This window comes from Trachurus japonicus, chromosome 21, assembly GCF_045865225.1.
Source record: "Trachurus japonicus isolate A0001 chromosome 21, Traja_1.0".
Taxonomy (NCBI): domain Eukaryota; kingdom Metazoa; phylum Chordata; class Actinopteri; order Carangiformes; family Carangidae; genus Trachurus; species Trachurus japonicus.
The window spans coordinates 2,280,274-2,303,460 of record NC_140927.1 but is presented as its reverse complement, the minus strand read 5'-3'; the positions used below and the strand labels follow the sequence as shown (position 1 = coordinate 2,303,460).

The 23,187-nt window shown below is 42.5% G+C and overlaps 4 protein-coding genes across 28 annotated transcripts in view; 3 read left to right on the top strand and 1 right to left on the bottom strand.

The window, feature by feature from the left end:
- LOC146964605 (uncharacterized) overlaps positions 1 to 4,513 on the top strand; it is a 46,304-nt gene extending 41,791 nt beyond the window's left edge. For all 25 annotated transcript variants that reach the window (XM_085765938.1, XM_085765936.1, XM_085765937.1 and 22 more), the window contains one exon: positions 952 to 4,513. In XM_085765938.1, coding sequence (XP_085622064.1) covers positions 952 to 3,842 — 2,891 coding nt within the window. In that variant the 3' untranslated portion in view covers positions 3,843 to 4,513. The remainder of the gene's footprint in view (positions 1 to 951) is intronic.
- Positions 4,514 to 4,608: 95 nt separating this feature from the next.
- LOC146964604 (leucine-rich repeat flightless-interacting protein 2-like) lies at positions 4,609 to 10,715 on the top strand. The gene is made up of 6 exons (XM_085765961.1): positions 4,609 to 4,812; positions 4,965 to 5,014; positions 7,898 to 8,018; positions 8,107 to 8,186; positions 8,274 to 8,378; positions 9,506 to 10,715. Exons 2-6 carry the CDS (start codon positions 5,003 to 5,005, stop codon positions 9,611 to 9,613), a joined length of 426 nt encoding a protein of 141 aa, XP_085622087.1. The 5' UTR covers positions 4,609 to 4,812; positions 4,965 to 5,002; the 3' UTR covers positions 9,614 to 10,715.
- Positions 10,716 to 11,693: 978 nt separating this feature from the next.
- Positions 11,694 to 16,308, bottom strand: tyw5 (tRNA-yW synthesizing protein 5). The gene is made up of 8 exons (XM_085765157.1): positions 16,159 to 16,308; positions 14,715 to 14,869; positions 14,566 to 14,635; positions 14,429 to 14,473; positions 14,193 to 14,330; positions 14,017 to 14,104; positions 12,711 to 12,827; positions 11,694 to 12,050 (listed from the first exon to the last, which is right to left on the bottom strand). The coding sequence occupies exons 1-8, from the start codon at positions 16,237 to 16,239 to the stop codon at positions 11,731 to 11,733; spliced, it is 1,014 nt and encodes a 337-aa protein (XP_085621283.1). The 5' UTR covers positions 16,240 to 16,308; the 3' UTR covers positions 11,694 to 11,730.
- A 195-nt stretch (positions 16,309 to 16,503) lies between these two features.
- Positions 16,504 to 23,105, top strand: maip1 (matrix AAA peptidase interacting protein 1). Its single transcript, XM_085764705.1, has 5 exons — positions 16,504 to 16,839; positions 16,937 to 17,008; positions 19,945 to 20,071; positions 20,207 to 20,357; positions 22,181 to 23,105. Exons 1-5 carry the CDS (start codon positions 16,528 to 16,530, stop codon positions 22,257 to 22,259), a joined length of 741 nt encoding a protein of 246 aa, XP_085620831.1. The 5' UTR covers positions 16,504 to 16,527; the 3' UTR covers positions 22,260 to 23,105.
- The last annotated feature ends 82 nt before the right edge of the window (positions 23,106 to 23,187 follow it).

The window sequence follows — 23,187 nt, the reverse complement described above, 5'->3', positions numbered from 1 at the left end:
AGAGCTCTGTTGTTTGTTGAACCACCACACTGTTGTACCGGGAGACCTGTTCCCACCATGAACACGTTCACTGTCTGACAAACAACGTCCTGCTGGCATTAATACTCACAGTGCACCAACTTTGTATTAATGCACAGCTGAAAACAGTCCCCACTATTTACCCCTGTGTGGGAAATGTGCAACAAAGAACTAAAACGCAGTGTTTCACAGGAAATAACTGTGGTTTATTTAGAGAAAACAAATCTGTGGCTGAGTGCCACAGTCAGAAAGCTGGTAGCTAGTTATTTAACCTCAGTCTCTCTATGGAAAAGCCATATGAGCAAAATGAAGAGAACTGCAAGAACTATCCTTTAAGCAGCATCCATCCACCTGCTTTCCTGCACAAACCGACGATTTCACTTAACACACTCACTTTACCTTCATTACTAATGTTTCAGCTTTTCTAATGTTTCTCCTGCACGTCAGCTCACGCATTTTAGTTCTCCTTCACCTCTAACTCTGTTAATACAGGTGGTCATGTCATAGTGTGTAAAATGTTGAACAGTGATTGAGAATTATTTTGATATAAATAATATTTGACATGTTTCTGTGTTATTGTATAGACAGTGTATTACTGTATTAGACTCTTGAGCTGCCAGCCTCTTCTACTGTCACACTGATGCTCTGGGACTCAAGGACGTCAGTGTTGTCCCTGTGTTTCCTCCTTTTCTTCCTCCTCTTCATCTTCTTCTTCTTCATGTGCTTCTCTTGAATCATCTTGGCTCTGAGCTTCTCTTCCTGCCCACTGAACCAATCAGGTGTTCTGTCGTGCCCTGACCTCTGCTGATGCACTTCCTGGTGAAGATTACGCTTTTTTTGAAAATCATGTCTTGAATCAAGCTTCTCTTTTTTTTGTTTTTTTGTTTTTGCTTTTGGGCCTTTTATCACCGTCTGCTCTTCATGATCTCTCAGGCAACACAGAGGAGACTCAGTTGAGACGTAGCGAAGAGGAAGAGGTGGATCCAGAGCAGCAAAAAGAGATGCTGAAAGAGGAAGCCAAAGAGAATCAGTTGAACTCTGATACGTCCTGTAATGTCACCGATGTGTCCACAGCGGAAACACCAAGCGAAGAACAGCCTGCAGAAGAACAACAACAGACATGCTTACCCATGGAGGGAGACGGCGTGGAAGAAAATGGCCTGAATGTTGATAGTAATGATCAGTCAATCACAGAAGCCAAAGATATCATAGTTTGCAGCGCTGAACCTCAGGAAGTTGTAATAAATGCTGAGGACAACGTTCAAGAAACCGAAAAGACGCCTGAAGGTGGAGATTCAGGAGAAACTAGTCACCCAGATGTAGAGGAGGTGGAGAGTAAAAGCAGTGATGAGCTTAGAGAAACATGTAACAAGGTTGGTGAAGAGCAAGAAAGCAAACAGACAGATGCTGAAGAAAGTAATCTGAGGAATACAGAACAGTGTCCTCAGCCAGATGTTAGCACGGAGGTTATGGAAGTGAACGTACCTCAAGAGACCGCCGCCCCAGCTGTGTCCAACACCGACTCCCAACAAGAGCCTGAGAACACAGAGGAGGCAGAGAACGACGAGGCAGAAGAGGTAGCCAATAAATCTCAGAGCACTCCTGCTTCAGGGAAGAAGAAGAAAAGGAAGAAGAGAGGCAAAAAGAAAGGGAACCAACAAAAGGATAAAACAGAAAAAGAAAATGGCAAAACAGAACCAGATGTACAAGTAGCTAAAAGAGATAAAGGGTCAGCGACAGAACCTGAAACCCTCAAAGAATCAAATACAACTCGAGCTGAGAAAGAGCAGGAGAGGAAAGAAACGGAGGAAGTAGAGAAAGAGCAGGAGAGGAAAGAAACAGAGGAAGTAGAGAAAGAGGAGGAGAGGAAAGAAACCGAGGAAGTAAATACAGCAAAAGCAGTGGAACCCACTGAAGCCACTTCTCACAAAGACGCTGTCAAAGAACAGAGAACGGATCATGTTACAAAGGAGCAAGACAAGGAGCAAACTCCAGAGATGGAGACAGTAGAAGAAATAGAAGAAGCAGCACCCGAGGAAACTGAAACTCCCAATGAAATAACCGTGGATCATGTTACAGATGAACAGAACAAAGAACAGAGTTCAGAAACGGAACCAGTAGAACCAGTAGAGGCAGTGACTCCGACTGAAACCTCTGCTCATGTTGAGACCGTCATCGATTCAGCAACAGAACTTGCAAGGGACAATGAACAGACCTTGGAAACCAGTCCTCCAGAGGACAGTGTCTCTGAGCTTGTTGACAGCACCAACAACGGTTCTGTCAAAGAGTGTACCAACGATGTAGATAATGATGAAAGTAAAACCATTGCAACCAATGATGAGGACATCCATAAAGAGTCAGACATGGTCGATTGCGTAGAGGATGAAGTTGGTTCTGTTGATGAGATGAAACCAGAATGCTCAGTTGAACCAGACCCAGAACCAGTTAAACCAGAAAACAACCTTGAACCAAACACTGAGCTTCCAAACAGCGATGACGTTGCCGCTGATGCGTCCGAGTCCACGGACAAAAGCTCCGAGAGGGAGGACATGACACCAGCGTCTCTCCCTCACGCCGACGACCTCACCGACCTTCTCAGCTCGTCCGTCTCAGAGCCATCGTCAGAAGTGTCCCAAACTAACGACACGGGCGCTGAGGTGGAAGCTGAGACGGTTAAAGATGAAAAGGAGCTGGAAACAGAGACTGAACAAGAATGCGTCGCTCACTCTGCTGTTCCTCTTAGTCATGACGGTGGTGAGTCAGAGGTAGAACAAGATAGAGCTCAACAGGAGGAGGAGAGCACAGAGTTGAAGGAACCTGAACCAGACAGCTCCTCGTATGAGGAGACGGGTAATAGTTGTACCAGTGCGTCCATGACGGATAAAACCGATGTATTAGTCACTGAGGAGAGTCTGTTGAAGACTGAAGCTGAGGTCGAACCTGTAGATGATGTAGTCAGCCAAACAGAACAGACTGATGACTCAAATGCTGAGAGATCTTTGGAAACAGCTGCGATCAATACAACCGATGCTCTAAATACAAATACAACTGATGCTCTAAATACAGCAGACTCTCCACAAGACGCCACAGGGAGCGGCTCCTCTGGTGAAGACGCAGCTGCTGCCGAGGATCCTGAACAGAAGCCCAGCGACAACGATCAGCAAAGTGAGACGACTGAGCAGCAACCTCCTGAATCCAGTAACGACAAACCTGAGGAGGACTCGCCTCAACCCAACCAGCAGGGCAGTGATAAAGAGGACGATGAGGATGAAGATGATGAAGGGCAGTCGTTTGATTTCGATGACATGGATGTCGAAGCAGCGGTAGCAACAGATCTCCCCCAAAATCCAGATCAGGTAGAAGCCGAGGAGGCAGTTGAAATCAGCCCGTGCGAAAGCGACGACGCCAGTTCCCAGCCGTGTCAGAGCAACAGCGAGACAGAGGACAACACACAGAACAGGCCGACTGAGAGCAGCAACAATGGTGGCGACCAGGTAGATGCACTAGGTGAAGAGTCGGACGGTGTCCCTCAAGACAAGCACAACTCTGTGACTCAGGAGGAAGCAGCAGCAGCAGACGGGACAAAGGCTCCAAATGTCGAGGAGCTCAGTGTTGCGGCAGAGAACATGAACCAGGAAACTTCGTTACCAGTAGAAGAAGGATTAGACGCCGTTAAGCACGAGCTGCAGAGCGATGATTTGGTTTTACCAAAGAGCACAGAGCAAGTGGCTGGTAACAAAGAGCCACCGCAGGCGAGCAAAGACGCAAAGAAGAACGGCAAGAAAGGCAAAGGCAAGGGCAAAGAGGAGTGTAAGATGTCTTAGCTCAGAGACAGTTTAGATTTATTTGATATTCCTTCACTAGTCTTTGCTTAGCTGCTAATACATTGGTGGAATAAATATCTGTAAAACCTCACAGCACTTTGATTATTTCCCTGTTGGACATTGATGTAAGTATGTATGTTTTTTTTTATAAGATTCAAATGAACAGTCCACAGTCCAAACATCAGTCTTCATGGGGGTCAAAGAAAATGATAAATGTATAGATGAGGATACAAAGTGTGAGATAACAACACTGCACCTTATACTGTATAACAACAATGTCTGTTGAGTTGATGCACGTTTGTCGAGCTGCTTCTAGTGTTTTGTGGAGGATATTGCCCTGCTGTGGCTCTGCAACAGTGTCACACACCACCTGTTCTGCTTCATGCAACTCTCAAGGAACTCATTCATATGTTTCACAGTTTCACACACAGATGATATAGTAATTGCTCATTGTCATGAATACTAGTACACTTGTTTTTACACGTTCCAGCCACAATGTTGAAAAAAAAAAAAAAATCAAACATGTGCCTGTTGACTGGGGTTACTGAGACTGTAAAGCCATTTCCAAAAAAACATGTATGATAAATGCATTTTGTTGCACTTAATGGAAACAATGAATGTGGTGCCTGAACAGTGAAATGCCAATAAATACCCTGTTGTTACCAGTTTGACATCTTGATGTAAATCCATTTTTCTGCGGAATTCATAAAACAACAGTTGAGCTCTTGGTGAGAAACGTCAGGACTATTTGTTTAATTCAGCCTGTTTCTACTCAGATGTCCATGTGGACATGTTGTTTGCTCATATAGCCTGGATGTAGTTCTCCCAGCTCCACAGCCTGTGCATGCTATAATCACCCCTCATACTCCATCATTTCCCTCCGTGGATTCCTGCTCTGTTGCATGCATCAACCTCCCACCCTGACTCAGCCCCTCCCCCCATACCATCCCCTTGGCTCCTCACACTCCTGGTATGTCAATTTATTATTTCTTCTTGCAGTTGGGATTGTTGTATTGATGTATTATGATGCATGACATTTGAAATGATATGTGACAAAGGTTTGAAATGAGCTTGTGGGTCGCTGTTTTTTCAAATGTGCTCTTTTTTTTTTTATAATTTCAGAGATTCGCCTGAGGAAACTGGTGGATGAGCGTGAAAAAATGATAGAGCAGGTGAGTCAGAGATCTAAGAATGTGTTCTCTGAAAAACTGATGTGGCTGATAATGTTGAAAAGCCAGATTGATATCAGTCCATGTGGTGAGTCAGTGGTGTTGTCATGTTTCACCACAACAATTAACATAGACACTAGTTTAAAGCAACTACAAAGAACTTTTAACTGGATATGCAAAAGTCTCTTGATTTCTGCTGATGTCTCTGTATGACATACAACAGCAAATTAGGCCACTGGTGGGAAGATGAGCTATTTCTAAATAGGTTAAAGGGGAACTATGCAAGTCTGGTTGCTTTTCCTCTGTTTTGCTAACCCTCCCCCCATCCATGTGCATTTGTTTACAACGGAGTTGGCAAGAAAGCAATCAATAGTGAGTGGTACCGAACGTTATATATCATACAATATTACCATGTATTGACTAGTCTCACCCTGGAACAAGTTACATGTCATTAGGGCCACGGGGCAATCGCCACGAGCACTGGCCCCTACAGCTATGAAATAGCTGTAGCATAACGTATAACTGGAGGAGAGTGGGTGAGTTGTTTTTCGTCTCTTTTCAATAGAAACCAGGCTAAGCTAACAGATGTTTGATGCCTCGTATTATGTGCTGGGACCCTGTTTGTACTGTAAAAGACGTTTGGTGCTGTTCTGAGCAATATCTGTGACTATAAGTGGCTTTTTGATTGCGGTTTGCGCGTGGAGAAATAGACTGCGCTGTTTGTTATGGTGCGGTCATTGCTAAAGTTGCTACAACTAGAGAAGCTAGCGGTTAGCAGACTTCATCTCTCGAGGGGGGGTCTAACTCAGGCCTTGTCCATACGAGCCCGGGTATTTTTGAAACCGGAGTTTTGCTTCGCGTCCACACCAGTGGTGTAATAAAAACACTCCGTACACACGCAACCGTGAAATCCGCTACCAAGTGACGCAATGCACGTGTGGAAGGCTGTTTTAACCAATCAAAATACAGTGGAAACCCCTTGGATCAAAAGGCTTGGGACGGAATCATTTCTATACAAATGCTGTTTAAATCCGCTTATAGTGTTCATTTTTGGTCATTTTATGGATGTAAACATGCGCAAAAACCATTTCAAAACTACGTGTTATTATAGCTTTATTTCACAGACTCCAAGTCCAACAATTAAATATTAATTAATTTAATAAAAATGTGTAGCCTATTTATTTTATTTTCGGCGGTGTCCCTTTGACGTGCACTGCTGCAGCAGCCTGCACATGTTGCTGCGCTGTGTCTTGACTCTTGTGCTGTGTGTTGTTGTGTGCTGTGTTGTTGTGCTGTGTGCGTCACCTGGCTGCTGAGCCACATGACTGTCTGTCGGTGCGGCGCAACTCTGGCTGTTGTGTTGTCTGTCAAAACATGGATGAATGAAACATATCCACTTTATATCGACCGCGGACGTCACGGATACATTTTCGGCTTTTGGCTCGTTCCTCATCTCCGCATAGGCTCTTTTTATCACTACATGACAGCAGCGCGACCCCCCCCCCTCCCGTCGTACCCAGGACATAGGCTATTGCCTGTTCATTCATGAAAATCATCCCGAAAAACTCTCAATCAAACAAGGTGGGGAATAAGAAACTGCGGCGCTACTGTACTTCTGTCATTTTAAAAACAGCTGATCTGTAGCGTCACTTGTTACTGTAAATGATGCTGTGTGGAAAACCAGCTGTGGTCTGTGATTGAGGGTGAGTTTGGAGCTGACAAGAGGATCGCCCTGACGACCGTTTCGTTATATTTTTCTCATCGAAAAACTATACAAATAGCCTAGCATTTAGATTATGTAAAAATAAAAAAAAAGTGATAAAAATCCACTTTGTCACCTCCATTTTTGCGAGCTCACCTGCAAACCGCTGCAAACAACCTCTGCGGGCTGGCAGTGTTTACATCAGCACGTGTGCAGCTATGACGTAAACGAGTAAAACAATCACGGTTGCAGTGTCCACACGCACCCGGTGAAACCAACCCCGGCCGAAAACCCCACCCTGGACTCCGGTTTCAAAAAACCACGGTTTCAGGTTTCCAAAAGCACGGTTGCATGTGGACAGGACATACAACCGGGAACATATGTTCACGGTTTCAAAAATACCCGGGCTCGTGTGGACTAGGCATCAGTGTCACGGTGCGTTGGACCACGGGTTAAACTTACACCAGAATATCCCTTTAAGCCACAAAGTTCCTCTTTAAAGCTAGGGTAGGCAGGATCTGTTTTAAAAACAAAAGTGTGTTTTCCCATTCAACTATCAGTACGGAAAGGTCTGTGTGTTCTGGGTGATCTATGTCTCTGTATGCAGCAGCCTAACAAGCCTACAGCTCCCAGTATCTTTGAACTACCAAATCTAGGACTGGCCCTTTTCTGTCCTAACAAAGATTTGGTTGGTCAAAGATACTGGGAGCTGTAGGCTTGTTTTCAAAATAAGTCCTGCCTACCCCAGCTTTAACTCTTTATCTTCGGGAGGCAGTGGTCGGGTCCGTCCACCAGACGAAAGGATTTACAGCACTCAGACCGGAGGAGACAGCACACCTGATGGGGCTATAAATTAGCATTGAGTTGTTGCCATGCTAGCCAGTAAAAACCAAGCTCAATTTCATCACCATATTTTCATCCTGGCTGATACTGGGACAGGATCCGCAAAGGGAAACCGACCTACTTTTGTCCACAGGGGTCGCCAAAATTAACACAAAGTGAAAGTTCTTTGTAGTTGATTAAACAAAAAATAAGACTAAGGCTGAGTAGTGCTGCTTTAAATTACATTTCTGAGCTTGTGGTGAGAACCACAGTGTCAGAGCAAAGATAATGAGGAGGCCAACACCACAACATGCAGACGATGTAGCTGAGCTTGTTATTCATCCTGTGCTGCATTACAACAGGTGAAGAAACTAAAAGCCCAGCTGGAGCAGAAGACGCAGAAGAACGGCACTGACAACAACCCAAGCCCAGATGGGGAGATTGTTGAAAATGGCAACGATCCCAACATAATAGAACTACAGAGTAAGTACACATGCAGCATGTACACAGCAGCTCTGAGGCAGCGTGTCCTACGACTCAACAACACTTGTTCCTGTTTGAATCCTTCCAGGAGACGCCAACAGGCAAATAAGTGACTTGAAGTTCAAACTGGTGAAGGCCGAACAAGAAGTCACTGCTTTGGAACAAAACGTAAGCCAACCTGTAAGAATCATGAACTGTGTGTTTGAAAATTTGACAACGACCACAGCTAAGAGGAGTCTGTCTGTCGGTTTCCAGGTGACCAGACTGGAAGGTCAGGTGACACGATACAAGTCTGCATCAGAGAACTCGGAGAAGGTGGAGGATGAGCTGAAGGCAGACAAACGGAAACTGCAGAGAGAGGTGGAGTATTTGGTGTCTTACACTTGCACAGAGTAACAGCTTCTTTATCATACAGGCTCTTTTTGAAATGAAAAAAGAAAAGAGGAGACCGCACACTTTTATTTAGCACATCCAACAATATCAGCAACGCTTCGAGCGTACTGCTGTTCTTCAGACTAACTCATACATACAGGACGCCACATTTTGAAACCTGGCCCGGAGGGTCACATGATGAGTCACATGATCAGGGGAATAAATCGCCGGCAAAAACCCTGTGGTGTGTGTGTGTGTGTGTGTATATATATATATATATATATATATATATATATATATATATACACTGCAAAAACTCAAAATCCTTCCAAGAATATTTGTCTTATTTCTTGTCAAAATGTCTCATTTCTAGTCAAAACTAAACTCTTTTCACTTAAAATAAGACTCATCACCTAAAAAATAACTTGTTTTTAGATAATCTTCACTTGTTTCAAATACATTTTCACTTGAAATAAGTAGAAAAATCTGCCGGTGAAAGCAAGTTTTTTGTGCTTGTAATAAGAAAGAAAAACTTGCCCCACTATCAGATTTTTCCAAGTGAAAATATGCTTGAAGGAAGTAAAAAGTGTCTAAAAACAAGCTACTTTTAAAAGTGATGAGTCTTATTTTAAGTAAAATAAGATTTGTTTTGACTAGAAATTACATTTTGACTAGAAATAAGATAAATATTCTTGGTAAGATTTTGAGTTTTTGCAGTGCATATATGTCAAAATACAAAGAACTCCATAATTTAAACTAGATCAAGACAAATCAGGCCTACTGGCCATCATAAAAATCTAGGCGCCTCTTAGTATTTAGGATGGCTATCTTAGATAGTTACATACAAGGTTACTGTTTTTTAACTTTAAATTTTAGATTTAACTTTTTTTTTTTTACATTTAATCATGTCATGAAGTTAAAGTTAACATATTAATTTAATTTGCTATAACCTAGGATAGGACAACCAAACCCACAGTACAGATGGATAAATGTTATATATACATTTACAGTATATCTCCTCTTTTCTTTTTTCTTTGTCTACATTTATTTTTGAGGCCAGCACCCCTTTAATTGGATGTGCGCGACCTTCAATCATTTCCCTCTTCACCCAACAGCTGCGGTCAGCACTGGACAAGGTGGACGAGCTTGAGTCAAACAACAGCCACCTATCGAAAAGACTGGAGAAGATGAAGTCTAGTCGCGGCATGGCACCGACTCCGTAGCACCGGCACCCACACCTCAGACCCCCCCTCTCCCCCCTCCCCCACCTCTCTCCGAGGCCAAACCTGGCTGACCACATGGAAAGAGGCATCCTGCACTCTGGGTTTCTCTCTCGCCTGCCTGATAGCGATGTTAAGAAAAAGAAAAAAGAAAAAAAAAAAATCAAAGAGTTAGTTATTATATCCACAGAATAGAGAAGTCCACAAAGCAATGTGCCATTTCTTTGTTTATTTTCTGTCTGATCAGATTCTTCATAGTGTTTGTGCACACACCCAGGACGTACATGAAGCAGGGGAGAGGAGTCGGCGTACCTCATGACTTTTTTTTGTTTGGACCTCTGCACTGCTCTGCTTTGGTGAGGAAAGGGCCACACGGAGAGCCCCCAGGGGGGGGACGCGAGGGGCCACCAGGGTTAGGGACTCCTCTGTTGTCCAGTGTAGCGAGGGACGAAACGTTGCACTGTCCCTCTCCCTGCTGCCTCATCCAGACATCAAGATATTCACCTGCCTTGCTCACATGGAGGACAGAGAGATTTAGCGAACAGTATCAGCGTCCACAGCCCAAGACTTTGACCTTCAGAGGGCACGAGTGCATTGTGTGTGTGTGTGTTGTGAATGAAAGAGCAAAAAATGAAGTGTATTTTCCTTTTTCTGATCTTTGCATCCAAAGCCAAACTATTTTTAAAAATGTAAATGTCGGGGTGCGAGTCCAGTTTGCTTGTGTTGAAACTGAGGGAGACAAAAAGGGCCCCGCTCAGTTTTTTTTCCAGCTCAGTGTAACCATCACAGTCACCAGCTTTCAGCCGTAGATGCTGCATCCAAGCCAGCAGGTTCATCGGACGTTGAACAGTTTGATCCACAGTGTGTAGCCGCCCGTCTGATACTCACTGATATCTCTGTGCTTCTTCCTGGTTCATGGAGTCGGTCAGCGACGGCCCCCCTCGCGCACACATTTTACTGCTGAGACTTGAGAGATGCGATGACCTGGACTCGAAGCTCTATCGAACACACTGGGGAGATGCTGCTTCACTGTTTACAAAGCTTTAACGCGTTTGTCAGGAAACATAAAGAACTGTAATCTTTGTGCAATAAAATGTCAAACCACGTGGTATCTGCACACAGGCACCTCAGGCCTGGACTCCTAAATGTGTGGACATGAGACTTATTGCACCATGTTTTACTCTCCAGATGTTTTCAGCTGCGTTGCCTTCGGCAGGGTCGATGTGAAGCTGAGCAGGGCAGTCTGATGGGATTAATGTCAGTGTCCACCCACTCACATGATACTACACAGTCTTTATCAGCAGATGGAGACATCACGAGGCTGTAGTTGTTTAGAGTCCAGAGCACCGTCTATATGTGGCATAAAATGTGGAGTTTTTAAAAGATGACACCTGTTCTGAAGCCAGAAAGTGGAGCACGGATTAATATTGATGTATCATTATGAGATTGACTAGTGAGTAAAGAAACCATAAACAATCAGTATGCGATCTCACAAGGGACTTCCCTCACTAAAATGCAAGACTTAGTTTTAATGAATGAAACTGTGCAACAATGAAAATATAAATGACCATAAAGTCCAACATTTGATCTCCAGACTAAACAAGGCTCTGGATCTTTAAAGATGCTGTTTCTAATTAGGGTGGTCCTCTTTTCACATTTCCACATTTTTGGTTATTATAAAATCAACCATTCACTGTTTTGAGTAAATGTTGCACTTTTAAAAGAGAGGAACAGTTCATTGTAATGTGCATTATAAATTCCACATAAAATCACATGACTTATTTATCGACGATGCAGAAAAACCTCATCAAAGTCACGTCAAATATCATGGGAATAAAGTATAATGTAAATTGGAGAGATATACAGGTACATGTTCTAGTTTGATGGACCTGTACTGTAATAACATTTTAATTTATCATGATTTATTATTATATTAATTAATATAAATAACATCCAAACAAATACTTAAGAAAACTCTTTGATGGTAATGAGGTGCCTTATGCGACCAACATAACATGAACTAATTAAGAAAAAAAATGTGGACCTAAAATGAGTTTAAAGTTGAATGAATAGTGCAAAACAACACAGTTAACAGATATTTTATTTGTTCCTCTACACACTCATCCAGGTTTGGTGAATTGCCTGCTGGGTAATGTATTTTCTGAGTCCTCCTGTGTGTTTGTGGCCGACTCATTGTCACAGTACGTCCGTTTCTGGATTCGCTGAATCATGCGGCGTCCGTAAAAGTCCCGATAATCTGCAGGGAGCTCATCTAGGATGTGCAGAGCCCTCTCCAGCGCCTGCAGGGCTCGGGTCGCAGCCACAGGGTCTTTGTTACCGTACGGGTCCTTCTTGTCGTAGTTGTCAGCAGGTAGGTGACGCCAGAACACGTTGACGCCCACGCCAAACTGCAGTGCAGTGGTGTTGTGGAACCACAGGGCTGAAATCACAGTGTTTGGTGTGAAGCATTTTTCAGAAGTGGGACGTGCTTTAGAAATGTGTATTACTGTTAACTTAAAATGTTCTATCACTTACAGGCCCCCATTGTTTGGTTTGAGGGGATTATCCAGGAGAAGATAGATAGATTTGTGGTTTTATGAACCAAAATCAAGATCAGTGTAGTTTTACATCTTCTCTCTTGAGCTCAGTGTCAGCCAATGAGAAGAGAGGAGGCTCTGAGCCTCTCCTCTGCTTCTGATTGGCTGGTATTTTCTGAGCAATTCAGAAAAGCATTTTTTATTTTAGCTATAGCAGGACAAACTGTTCCAGCTTCACAGAATTCAAAAGAAATGCTGTCATGGCTGAGAGCAGTGACTGCTTTGTTGTGACATCACAAAGTTACAGGAAGTCCTGACAGCCGGTATAAAGGTCAGTTTCTGAATATGGGTTGTGTACATTTCTCTGTGGACTGAGTCTTTGATACTGTCACAGTGTTAATATAGAACATCATAAACAAAAATATGTGGACATTTACATTTATACTATGGGACCTTTAACAGAGCCCAGTTAGCTACAGTAGCTTACAGTCTAAAGGAGAGGTGCTGGAGTTTCTGTAGTTAGATTTAGTGAGGTGGATGGTTACTATGGTAACTCTCCTTACCAGGGATGAACAGCAGATCTCCAGGCTCCAGCACACACTCGTACCGCTTCGCCTTCACAAAGTCAGGAAACTGTTTCAGATCTGGTGCATCGATGTCCAGAACCTCCGATTTATCACCTGATGGGTAACATGAAAAGTTAATCTTAAAAACATGTTAACAAAAATATATGCACCCAATCAAATGACAAAAACGTTATAGCTTAAAGGGACAACGAGGAGTTTCTCCATTGGCAGAACAAAAAATTCCGCAACAATAAAAAAGTCTCATATTAATGCGGATGAATCTACGTTACCCACACATGTTAATGGGCCCATTTTCGATAAATATATCGTTTTGTCTCTATCATTATTTTGTTATTATTAGTGGTGGCGGAAATGCTGGTCGAGCCGACCAGCTTTCTTTACTTTCGGTTTTGCGGCGAGTTATGAGAATAACGCCGCTGAATCGCCGTTTATGGTCAGAACTACGACGGTATGTGATGGTCTTCGAACCTCTGGCTTTAATTCTTGATGAATGGAAACATGAGTCTTTCTTGCGCCGGTCAAAGAATTTCACAGTGTGTGTGGAGGCTCATAAATGTTGTGTGAGAACGCTTCGCTCTTCCAAAACTCCTCGTTGTTACATAAACTTCTCCTGTTATCTATTCACAATAATCAATTATTTCATTCAAAACCAGTAATCCCCCCCATCAACAAACTGAAGTGCTCCTTTCAGCTCTGAATTAGCCGTTCATATCATTCATATCTACATGGAGCGGGTAAGCTCGGTGCTGGCTGCCATGTGGTGTCGCCATGTTTTTACGTTCAGTGGCAGCGTGACGGTAGGAAACCACGGAAACTCAGCGGAGACACCGGAGCTGTCGGCTCAGGTCGAGGTGGCGTCTGTGAAAAGTCACCGCGGTAACGCAGTGAGGAGGAATGGAGCGTTACACTGATGCTGCATTCACCTGCAGTCGGGCAGACGGCCGTCGGTAACAAACCAGATGTCATTTTAGTCACAGAAGTCCAGAGAAAGCCGGTAAAACGTGGGTCAGGTAAACAATATGACATCGCCATGACAACGTATTGTCACGTGTATTGTTTTGCCTCGTGCTGACGGACCACTTGTTTACATAGAGGCTTGTTTATGCCGTTACGTGCAGCGGCTGTCGTCCGTCTGCCCAATTTCACGTGAATGCAGCATGAAAAATACGATTGAGTTGCTTGCAATATAGAACCGCAACACTAGATGGGAGTAATTCCTACACAATGTACCTTTAATATTAAAAAAAACAAAAACTCAAACAGATAGACAGTGGCATCTTACCAGACAGGTAGAGGTGCAATGCATCCTGGGGGTTCCAGAGGACCACTCTCTTCCTCCCCGTCACCTGAGCCAGCAGGTTGTCCATCACCTGAAGGGAGTACACATTTAAAACTGCTGTCTCACTCCTTTAGACGGGCTCACCTCAACTCCTGCTGGAGCTCCATTAACACACTCACGTCATAGTGCGTCCACAGCTGCAGACCACAGGAGCTGATGCGGAAGACACTGGAGAAAAACTGATCAGGTTCAAAGAAGTGTGGGATATGAAAGTCCTCGGCCAAGTCTGGGAACTGTTTGCTCAGATCAGCAGGTTCCTGGCGGAGAGATGGAGAGAGAAAGCATTTTTTTATTTTAGCTGTAGCAGGACAAAGTGTTCCAGCTTCACATAATTCAAAAGATGAAGTGTAAATACCTTTCGGACGTCCTCTCCCAGTGAACGGAGATAATAGCTCTCATCCTAAAATCAGAGGAGTCAGCGGTGTCACTATAATAATATAACCTGCTGTAATAAAACTATATACCACATCATTATTATTTCATGATTCTTACCTCACACAGGAAAAAGTCAGAGTGTTTTTTCTCAGATGCCCTTTTCACAAATTCATTGAACGGCAGAGTCCTGTGTGGAGATAAAGAGCAGGTGAGAAATCCTCACACACAGAGAGAGTATTGATTTGTGTGTCTGTGATAAAACTCACTTGTACACAAAGTTTTTGTGCAGGAAGTCCATCTGAGTGACTGTGGAGACATGGATCTTCACCTCCTTGTCTCCTCCTCTCTGTGCCAGATACTCTACTGTCCACTTGTCTACACACGGCCCCAGACCCACGCCTCTCAGCACGGCCGGCCTGCGCTGGAAAATCACACTCACTGTTCAGCTGCAGATGCAGGAGACAGTCTAAATGGGAAATAAATGTACCTGAGGTCTTTACACGTATGGGGCCAGTTTTACATGAGCTTTAGTTTATTCATCATGCTGAGGAGGCTTCTGTGAATTTTTGTCAAATCTGATAAAATAACTGATCAGTGATCTTGCAGGACTTCTGCAGAGACATGGAATTCATTGAGAGATTGTGGAGTAACTCAACTAAAATAGAAAATAACTTCTCACTAAATAAGTAATTAATTACAGCGCTATTTAAATAATACGGCCTTTATATAAGGAGTCAGGCATAAATTGTGTGAAAACCATTTAAAACAGCTTTCTACAAGTAATGTAGATGGCTAAAACAATAGATTAATGATTAAATGATAAACATAATGGATAAATACTTAATATTAATCTATTAATACTTAATAGATTAACAGTTGTAACATGTCAAAGTAAAATGGATGATAGTTTATACATGGAATCATCATAAATCATGATCAGTCTTTAAATATAAATGGCTAATAGATGGCTTCTTTATTGGATAAGCATAAACAGTTGGATTTTACTGAAAGATAGTGGATAGATGAAAATAACGGTGTTAAGGGGAACCTGGACTCTGAGGGTTTTTACAGTCCCATGATGGGATAAGGGTTGTCTGGTCCTATTCAATCAACAACAAAAAATGTTTAAATCAATCTGTTTTCAATCAAATAATAACTCACTTAAACAAAACAAAAAAAAACCTTTTCAATCAAAGAAAAAAAGGGGTTCAAACGCAATTTTTTGCGTGTCAAATGTTTTTTTTTTTTTGCATTCAAACACTTTTTTTTTATTGAAGTGAAGTTTGTTTTGATTGAAAATATCTTCTTTGTTTAAGTCCACTTTTTCTTTTGATTGAATAGCCTAATAAAGACAAACGTATCTCCATAGTCCGTCTGTGAGTGTGGGAAGGCACAGACTGAGAGACTAATGTGAGAGAAGAGGGGGGAGGACTTCTGAGGAAAACTGTTCAGGTTGTGGGACGTTTGGATTGACAGCACTTTGGTTTGGTTGATGAATTAAACAGCCGATTATGTCTTTACTTCAACAAATGAAGGACCATGGGGAGCGGCACTGAGCACGATAAACCAGGTCCATGGTGATTGTTTAATATGACTATCGACAACGTATCAATATCATAATAACTACTGATTTTTGAACAGCTCAGTCTATAAAACATAAATCAAACATGCACAGCTCAGCCAGAAGAAGAAGAAGAGGTCTAGCTTTACCTGTGGACAGATGTGTCTCAGGAACACGTCCCTGTCCACCTCTGTGTACACAGGGACACCTGTCTTCTCCTGCAGCTCCATCTGTCTCTGTTGACTTCACCAGCTCCTCGGTGAGCAGCTCAACTCTCCGGGTGTTACATCCTTACTGTTCCCCCTGGAAACAAAAAGTCACAGGTCTAAATCGAGCGATTAAAACGATGTGGTTAACTGATTAAATTATATAAAGGGATTGTATCATTGATATTATTAATTGGTATCATATTGATATAATTTGGTTGCATTACTGTTCGTACTGTTAAAATATGCTTTTTGTTCCTCTTCGGAAGATACAAGTACACGGATAAGAAGACTTCCGGAAGGAATTAAAAGATGGCGCTGCCCATGTTGAGAGGTTGTTGCAGGTTTCCGTCAACACTGAGCCTGAGCCGTGTGTTAGTGAATGAACGGGTCCTCCTGACCCGGTCGGCTACAGCCCGGCCTCCTGCTGCTGCTGCTGCTGCTGCCGCCACGGTCCGGACCTACAGCTCCGACCGCGGCGGAGGGAGACAGAACCAGAAGGTGGTGGTGGTCGGTATCCCCAACCCGTTCATCTGGTTCCGCACCCGCATCTACTACTTTCTCATCAGGGCCTACTTTGATAAAGAGTTCAACATCGAGGAGTTCACGGAGGGAGCGAAGCAGGTGCGTCACAGCGGACAAGTGTCAGGTGTTCATCCGCGTGTCATCATGGTGCTCCACTGTTGTTGTTGTGTTGTTGATGACGGTCTCCGTGTTGCAGGCCTTCTCCCATGTGTCCAGGCTGCTGTCACAGTGTCAGTTTGAAGCTCTGGAGGGGCTGGTGGCTAAAGACGTGAGTATGGGAACCGGGCTGGTCCAAACTTTGATGATACAGTGTTGTCTCCAGTGTGAAGGAGGAAGGAACACATGAGCCACAGTGACAGTGTGGAGCAGCTTCATGTTGCAGCTCTTTCCTCCTCACTCACTGTTGACATCAGTGTCAGAGCAGAGAGCTTGGCCTGTCACAAGGGACAGCACAGGTGTTACTAATAATAATTATAATGTGTGTATACTATTGCATTGATGTTAGCTGCCCAATGAAGGGCTGATTCTGTTTTGTATTAAAGACCCCCTCCCATGAAAATCGTGTTTTTCACATGTTCCTGTGGCATTTTTCTTGTGTTAGAGGACATAGCAGCAGAAAAGGAAGTGCAAAATTGCATTTCTGAGTTTTTCCGCCTTCAAATTGCTGTGAACCAATGGCAGACGCAAACTGGCAGTTTCAGGGAGACTGGAGCTGATGTGTCACAGCTCCAGGGGAGGGCACTAGTGCTACAAGCTCCCACACCTGGCTCAGAGGTGAAAGGTTTGGCAGCTCGGTGTAGCTGTCATGGTATAACAGGTATAGCTCACCTGGTAGAGCAGCTTGCCCCGTGAGCAAGGACTATGTTCCAGTCTGGGATCGAATGCAGTTTTACACTAATCGTGCTGAATTGGTAATTGTACAGTGTCAGTAAGGAGGTGGCTGGGCGGGTGCAGAGCAGCACAGTCTCCGCCCACCCTCCAGAGGTGCATTGCTAATGAGCTGCTGGTTTTAAAATAACCAAAAAGGGTTGCGGGAGGGGGACTTTAAAGGGATAGTTCAACATTTTGGCAAATTGGCCCATTGCCATAATCACTATAGTCATAGCAGTAGGTTCATTACCTTTAATTGTAGGTGTAAGCTATTTTCAGTACGGCGGAGCGCAGCAGCTGGCTGCTCAGAGCTACGCTATGGAGGCTAACGGAATTTCTTGGTTTCCCTCATTAAACTCATCAAATTCAACATCCCAAAACTCCACAGCGCTTTTGTAGACAAGTTGTGACCTGCACAACCACCACGCTATGAGATAATGACGGAACGATACGAAACGGAGCCGTTTTCGAGGTAAATACAGGGTAAATACGGAGACTGCTTGCTGAAAAACTGTCCCTGAACGCAACGCGCATCAGCGGTTTTGTATGAATTTACCTCGAAAACGGCTCTGTTTCGTATCGTTCCGTCATTATCTCATAGCGTGGTGGTTGTGCAGGTCACAACTTGTCTACAAAAGCGCTGTGGAGTTTTGGGATTTTGTATTTGATGAGTTTAATGAGGGAAACCAAGAAATTCCGTTAGCCTCCATAGCATAGCTCTGAGCAGCCAGCTGCTGCGCTCCGCTGTACTAAAAATAGCTTACACCTACAATTAAAGGTAACGAACCTACTGCTATGACTATAGCAATTATGGCAATGGGCCAATTTGCCAAAATGTTGAACTATCCCTTTAAAGCAGGGCTCCAGCCAGACTACATTAGGCTACATTTGTTGAGGAGCACAGCGCCCCCCCCACCTAACATTTTAGGAGGGCAAGCAGAAAATTTAGGGGCTCACACCGTAAATCGGCTTGCAAAGCAAATATTCACATTTCCGTTTCATTCATGATCCTCAATTAATCAAAGGAAGCTCCTGCACACTGTCTTAACTTGGATTGTAGTTTTAATGAAAGCACAACGTTATGTACCTGTCTGCCTTTGCAAGTGTGCATGTTTTTAGTGATTCATGATCCTCACACACATTTGTCAACCACCTGTAATGACAGATTCCAGATACATTGAGACGCCCCTTCCACATTTCACCAGTGTTAAAAAAAAGAAGATGACAAATATACTGGTTGTGCATGTGCAAGTGGATGAAAAATTTACTTGGACTGTCTAAAATTTTAGGGGCAGTCTGGAGCCCTGGCTTAAAGTGATGGACAAACAAGTAGTTTGCTAAACATAATAGATCAATGGTTAAATCTGATAGTTGAACATAATGGATGAATACTTACTGATGCATTAACAAGAATAAGATGAGATCAGAATAGTGGTTCAATTATAATTGGTTAATAGATAGTATAAATGAATGAAAGAACAAATACCATGAAGAATATTTACCATAAATAATGAATTAAACTAAATTGAATTAGTAAGACTGATGCAGGAGTTTTTCAGGTAGACCTGACCTTGTATGGTCCCATGTGTTAGAGACTACAGGCACTTAAGTTGTTATGTTGTAATTGATGTCAGTGTGTTCAGATTCCCTCTTCACTCAGTGCTTTACAGTCGGCCGTTTTCATAGCAGAGGGTTATTCACATCCATAAAATGAACATCACATCAACAATGGGGGGCTGATTGTCATCTATTTCCCACAGAGCATCATTGCTCTCTTACAAACATAATTTATTTTCATTGTTTCATTCTCTATTTCATTTAGTATTGACTTCATAATTATTTCATTCATTATTTCATATTCCAGTCATAAATGAATTATTATTTCATCATAGTTATTTTATTTCACTCACTGTTTCATTCATTATTACCACCTAGACAGGAGGTAGATGCCGTTCTCTCTCCTCACAGCTCAGTTGCTTCTCTTGGCTCCTCATATCTGGAGTACATCTGGCAGGAGCCAATCAGCTGAAAGAGTCAATGCTGCCCACCAATCACTGGCTTGTCCTGGCTCACACTCTTTACACCCATTCATGCACACTTCTCGCCAAACTATAAGGCTCCAGCCCAAGGAAAAATTCAGTCAGTCAAAATAACAATAGCAATATTAAAAGTAAAAAGTGAGGTCGCAGTATTCATAATGCATATAGTATAAAGTGGGCATAGATAGTTACTCATAACAAAGAAATCTGTGAAAAAGAAAAAATAATTGAAACCTGCAGTATTGATCTGCACACTTGTAGAGATGTAAAATATCTCATTTTCACATCTTTTCAGTTGATTGAGAAACTGGAGGAAAAGTGCAACCTGCTGCCACTGAACTCCCAGAAAGCTCTGTCTGCAGATCCAGAGGAGATCATGTACACAACACCTGGAGACGTGGGGATCTACTATGACGACAATGGTCAGCAACAAAGAGTTTTTGTAGATCTTTTTTTTCATTTGGCAGCACAAAATGTAGAAGATGATGTTATTTTATTTGTCCTTTTACTGTCGTTACCATTTCAGCATTTAATCGGTGTCATTCCTGTTTCACCAGGGAGAAAGTTTGTCAGCATTCTGATGCGTTTCTGGTACCTGACCAGCGCGCGCCTTCCTGACGACAGCTTGGAGGGAACTCGCATCTTCCAGGTGGCCATCGGTGGAGAGGGAGAGGCAGAAACAAAGAGACTGCTCACGGCAAATTACGAGTCAGTATCTCTGTCTTGTGTTCAGTGTAAAATAGAGGTGTCACGATTATAGATTTTCTTTGTACAATTATTGTCAGAGAAATAATCACGGTATTACGATCATCATGATTATTATGCATCAATTAATTTACATCATATGAATGTGTAAAAACAAATACAGTCTAAATATAATTACAATACTAATTATTTACACTTATATACACATATACGCACATACACATCTATGCATGTGCACGCACACATAAATACACACATATGCCGACATAAGCATATACATAACAAAGTAAGATAAATTACAACTAAGGAGAAAAAAATATATATATACAGTATATACTAAATAAATATACAAACAAACACACATAGAAGGCAAAAACACTGCATGTTGGGGATGATCAGAGACATCAGAAAAAAAGAGAGCAAAAACTAAGATAAACATGTTGATGAATAAACAAAACACAGTAGTGGTGGTTAACTAACTATTGCTTTGCTCATCTGTATCGGGCCACGCTAAACCAAATAAGCCTCTCTGGAGAGCCTGAGCCCTGTCCTCTCCAATATAATGCAAAAAGGGGTTCCAAATGTTAAAAAAAAGAAATGGTTTGCCCTTCTGCCATAAGCTAATAGCTTCAAGGGGGATAAAGTCCATCACACTCCTCCTCCAGTGTACAATGGTGGGTGTAGTGTCCAGTATCCAATGAAGGAGGATGCATCTTCTAGCGCTAAAAAGCAGGGCCTCAGTGAGGAGGGTGTGAGGTTAAGTTCTGTGGATTGTACACCAAGAATGCAGAAAATTGGGTCTAGGGACAGTTTTTTCTTCAGAATATCATCTATTTCCCTGCACACGTTGTACCAAAAATCAGCAACAGAAGGACATTCAAAATTACAATGAAAATAGGTACCTTCAGCAGTTTTACATTTTGTTACAGAATTTTGAAAGCAAAGGATTACATTTATGACGTTTTACAGGGGTAATTTGAAGTCGATGTGTGATCTTAAACTGTAATTCCCTAGCCTTATTGGTAGATAACCAACCTGTGGGGCTTCTCCAGACTCTATCCCACTCGTCATCTGATATGGAGGCCCCAAAATCAGTTTCCCAAAGGGACCTTATCCGAGCAGTGTAGTCCATATTTGAAGTTAACAGGGCCCCATAGAACCTGCTGATAAGATTCTTTGTGTCAGGGTTCTGCAATATCTTCTCAATAGGTGAGAGAGTGAACCCGTTTTATTTAATTTAGAAACTGACATAATGAAGCTACGTGCCTGCAGATATCTAAAAAAAATGATTTTGGGGAAGGCTGTATTTCGCTCTGACTTGGTCAAAGGACATAACAGTACCATTTAAGATCAAATCACCTATGGTTTTAATGCCTCTAGTGGCCCAGATAGAGAAGGCCTGATCCTGTAATCCAGGATATATGGTTAATGGTTAATATATAACCATTAAAACAATTATTAATCCTGCAAGGGAAGTGTTTTGAATATTAAGTCATCAAATGTTTAAGTTTATCATTGTTTTTGATCACAAATGACTCGCTAACATTTAAATTCCTACCAGTCGTGTGTTACGTTAGGTAAATGGACCAGTATTTCTTACATTGACCTTCACTTTGGTTCACATCTGCCTCTGTGTTTCCAACATAATCTTTTTTGGAAAGTGACGGTATTTGGAAATCTTTACGATAAATTAATTGTGGCGTTTAATACCGCGATTAATTGTGAAAACAAGTAATCATGACATCCATTCCCTAGTGTAAAATACTAAAGGAGAAAACTCTGTGTGACCCAGAAAATCACACCCTGTGATCTTTGTTCCCTGACAGATTCCAGAGGGAGTTTACTAAAGGTGTGGCACCAGACTGGACCATTACGAGGATAGAGCACTCCAAGCTGTTGGATTGAGCTGGTTGTTGCCTCCGCCGCCAGTGGAAACTAGTCAAAGACATGAAATTCTCTTTTAGTATTAAGTTTTGTAAATTGAGGACAAACAACGTTATGAAGAAGATCCACAGATGGAAAAGAAAACAACCGCTGCTGAGGAGGAAGTCATTGGAAAGCACCAGGACAAACTGCTGCTCTCCAGAACATCTGCAGCTTGTCAGTGTTTCTGTCTGTTCCTCGTGTCTATCATCCCACAAACCCATAATTAGAACACAACTATGTCTCTAAATATGCTTTGGAAGATTTTGTGCATTTATGAAATATTGTTTTTGAATTATTTCAGCTATTACACAACACCAGCTGGGTGGAGTTCATTGCTGGAGACATAAAGGTGCAGTAAACACCTCCAGTCTGATGCTGCAAGCAAACACTGAGGATTATTTACTGACACTATCTGACACAACATTGTTGATGTGACTTGAAAATCCACAATGAGATGTTTTCTGCTGCTGCACACACTTTCAGTTTTAAATGCATAATATCTTCAAAGGTGAAAACAAGCAAAGACTCATCTTGTCATCATAAACAAAATGTGAACTCTCCCTGAGAGAAAAGCATGTTTCATGAACACTGACTGGTTCCTATGTGCACCTTTGTATGATTTTAATATGTTTCAATGTGCCTGATTTTGTTTTTCCACACGAAAGAAATGTATCTTCATTATTTTCCCCACACAGAATATCTGACCTGTTGCAGTCATGTGACTATGGTGTACGTACATGCAGTACTGTAAGTTGTTTGTAATGGTTAAGGCGGCTCCATGGAGCTGCAGCAGGCTGATTATTTTATTAAAGTGACATGAGACTTGAGAAATGTTTCATAAACTTCTTGGTGTATTTTCCACACTATTTATTGTGTCTGTGTTAGCCAGAGAGTCAAAGCAAAAACC

Bases quoted from the DNA above. Each gene is read 5' to 3' on its own strand.
- LOC146964604 (XM_085765961.1), top strand. The intron at 8,019-8,106 runs GTAAGTACACAT...GAATCCTTCCAG, and splicing joins CAACATAATAGAACTACAGA to GAGACGCCAACAGGCAAATA. The intron at 8,187-8,273 runs GTAAGCCAACCT...GTCGGTTTCCAG, and splicing joins TCACTGCTTTGGAACAAAAC to GTGACCAGACTGGAAGGTCA.
- maip1 (XM_085764705.1), top strand. From the start codon at position 16,528: ATGGCGCTGCCCATGTTGAGAGGTTGTTGCAGGTTTCCGTCAACACTG. The intron at 16,840-16,936 runs GTGCGTCACAGC...TCCGTGTTGCAG, and splicing joins TCACGGAGGGAGCGAAGCAG to GCCTTCTCCCATGTGTCCAG. The intron at 20,072-20,206 runs GTCAGCAACAAA...CTGTTTCACCAG, and splicing joins GATCTACTATGACGACAATG to GGAGAAAGTTTGTCAGCATT.
- tyw5 (XM_085765157.1), bottom strand. From the start codon at position 16,239: ATGGAGCTGCAGGAGAAGACAGGTGTCCCTGTGTACACAGAGGTGGAC. The intron at 14,331-14,428 runs GTATTTACACTT...TCTCTCCGCCAG, and splicing joins TGGGAGAGGACGTCCGAAAG to GAACCTGCTGATCTGAGCAA. The intron at 12,828-14,016 runs GTAAGATGCCAC...GTTACCCATCAG, and splicing joins ATTGCACCTCTACCTGTCTG to GTGATAAATCGGAGGTTCTG.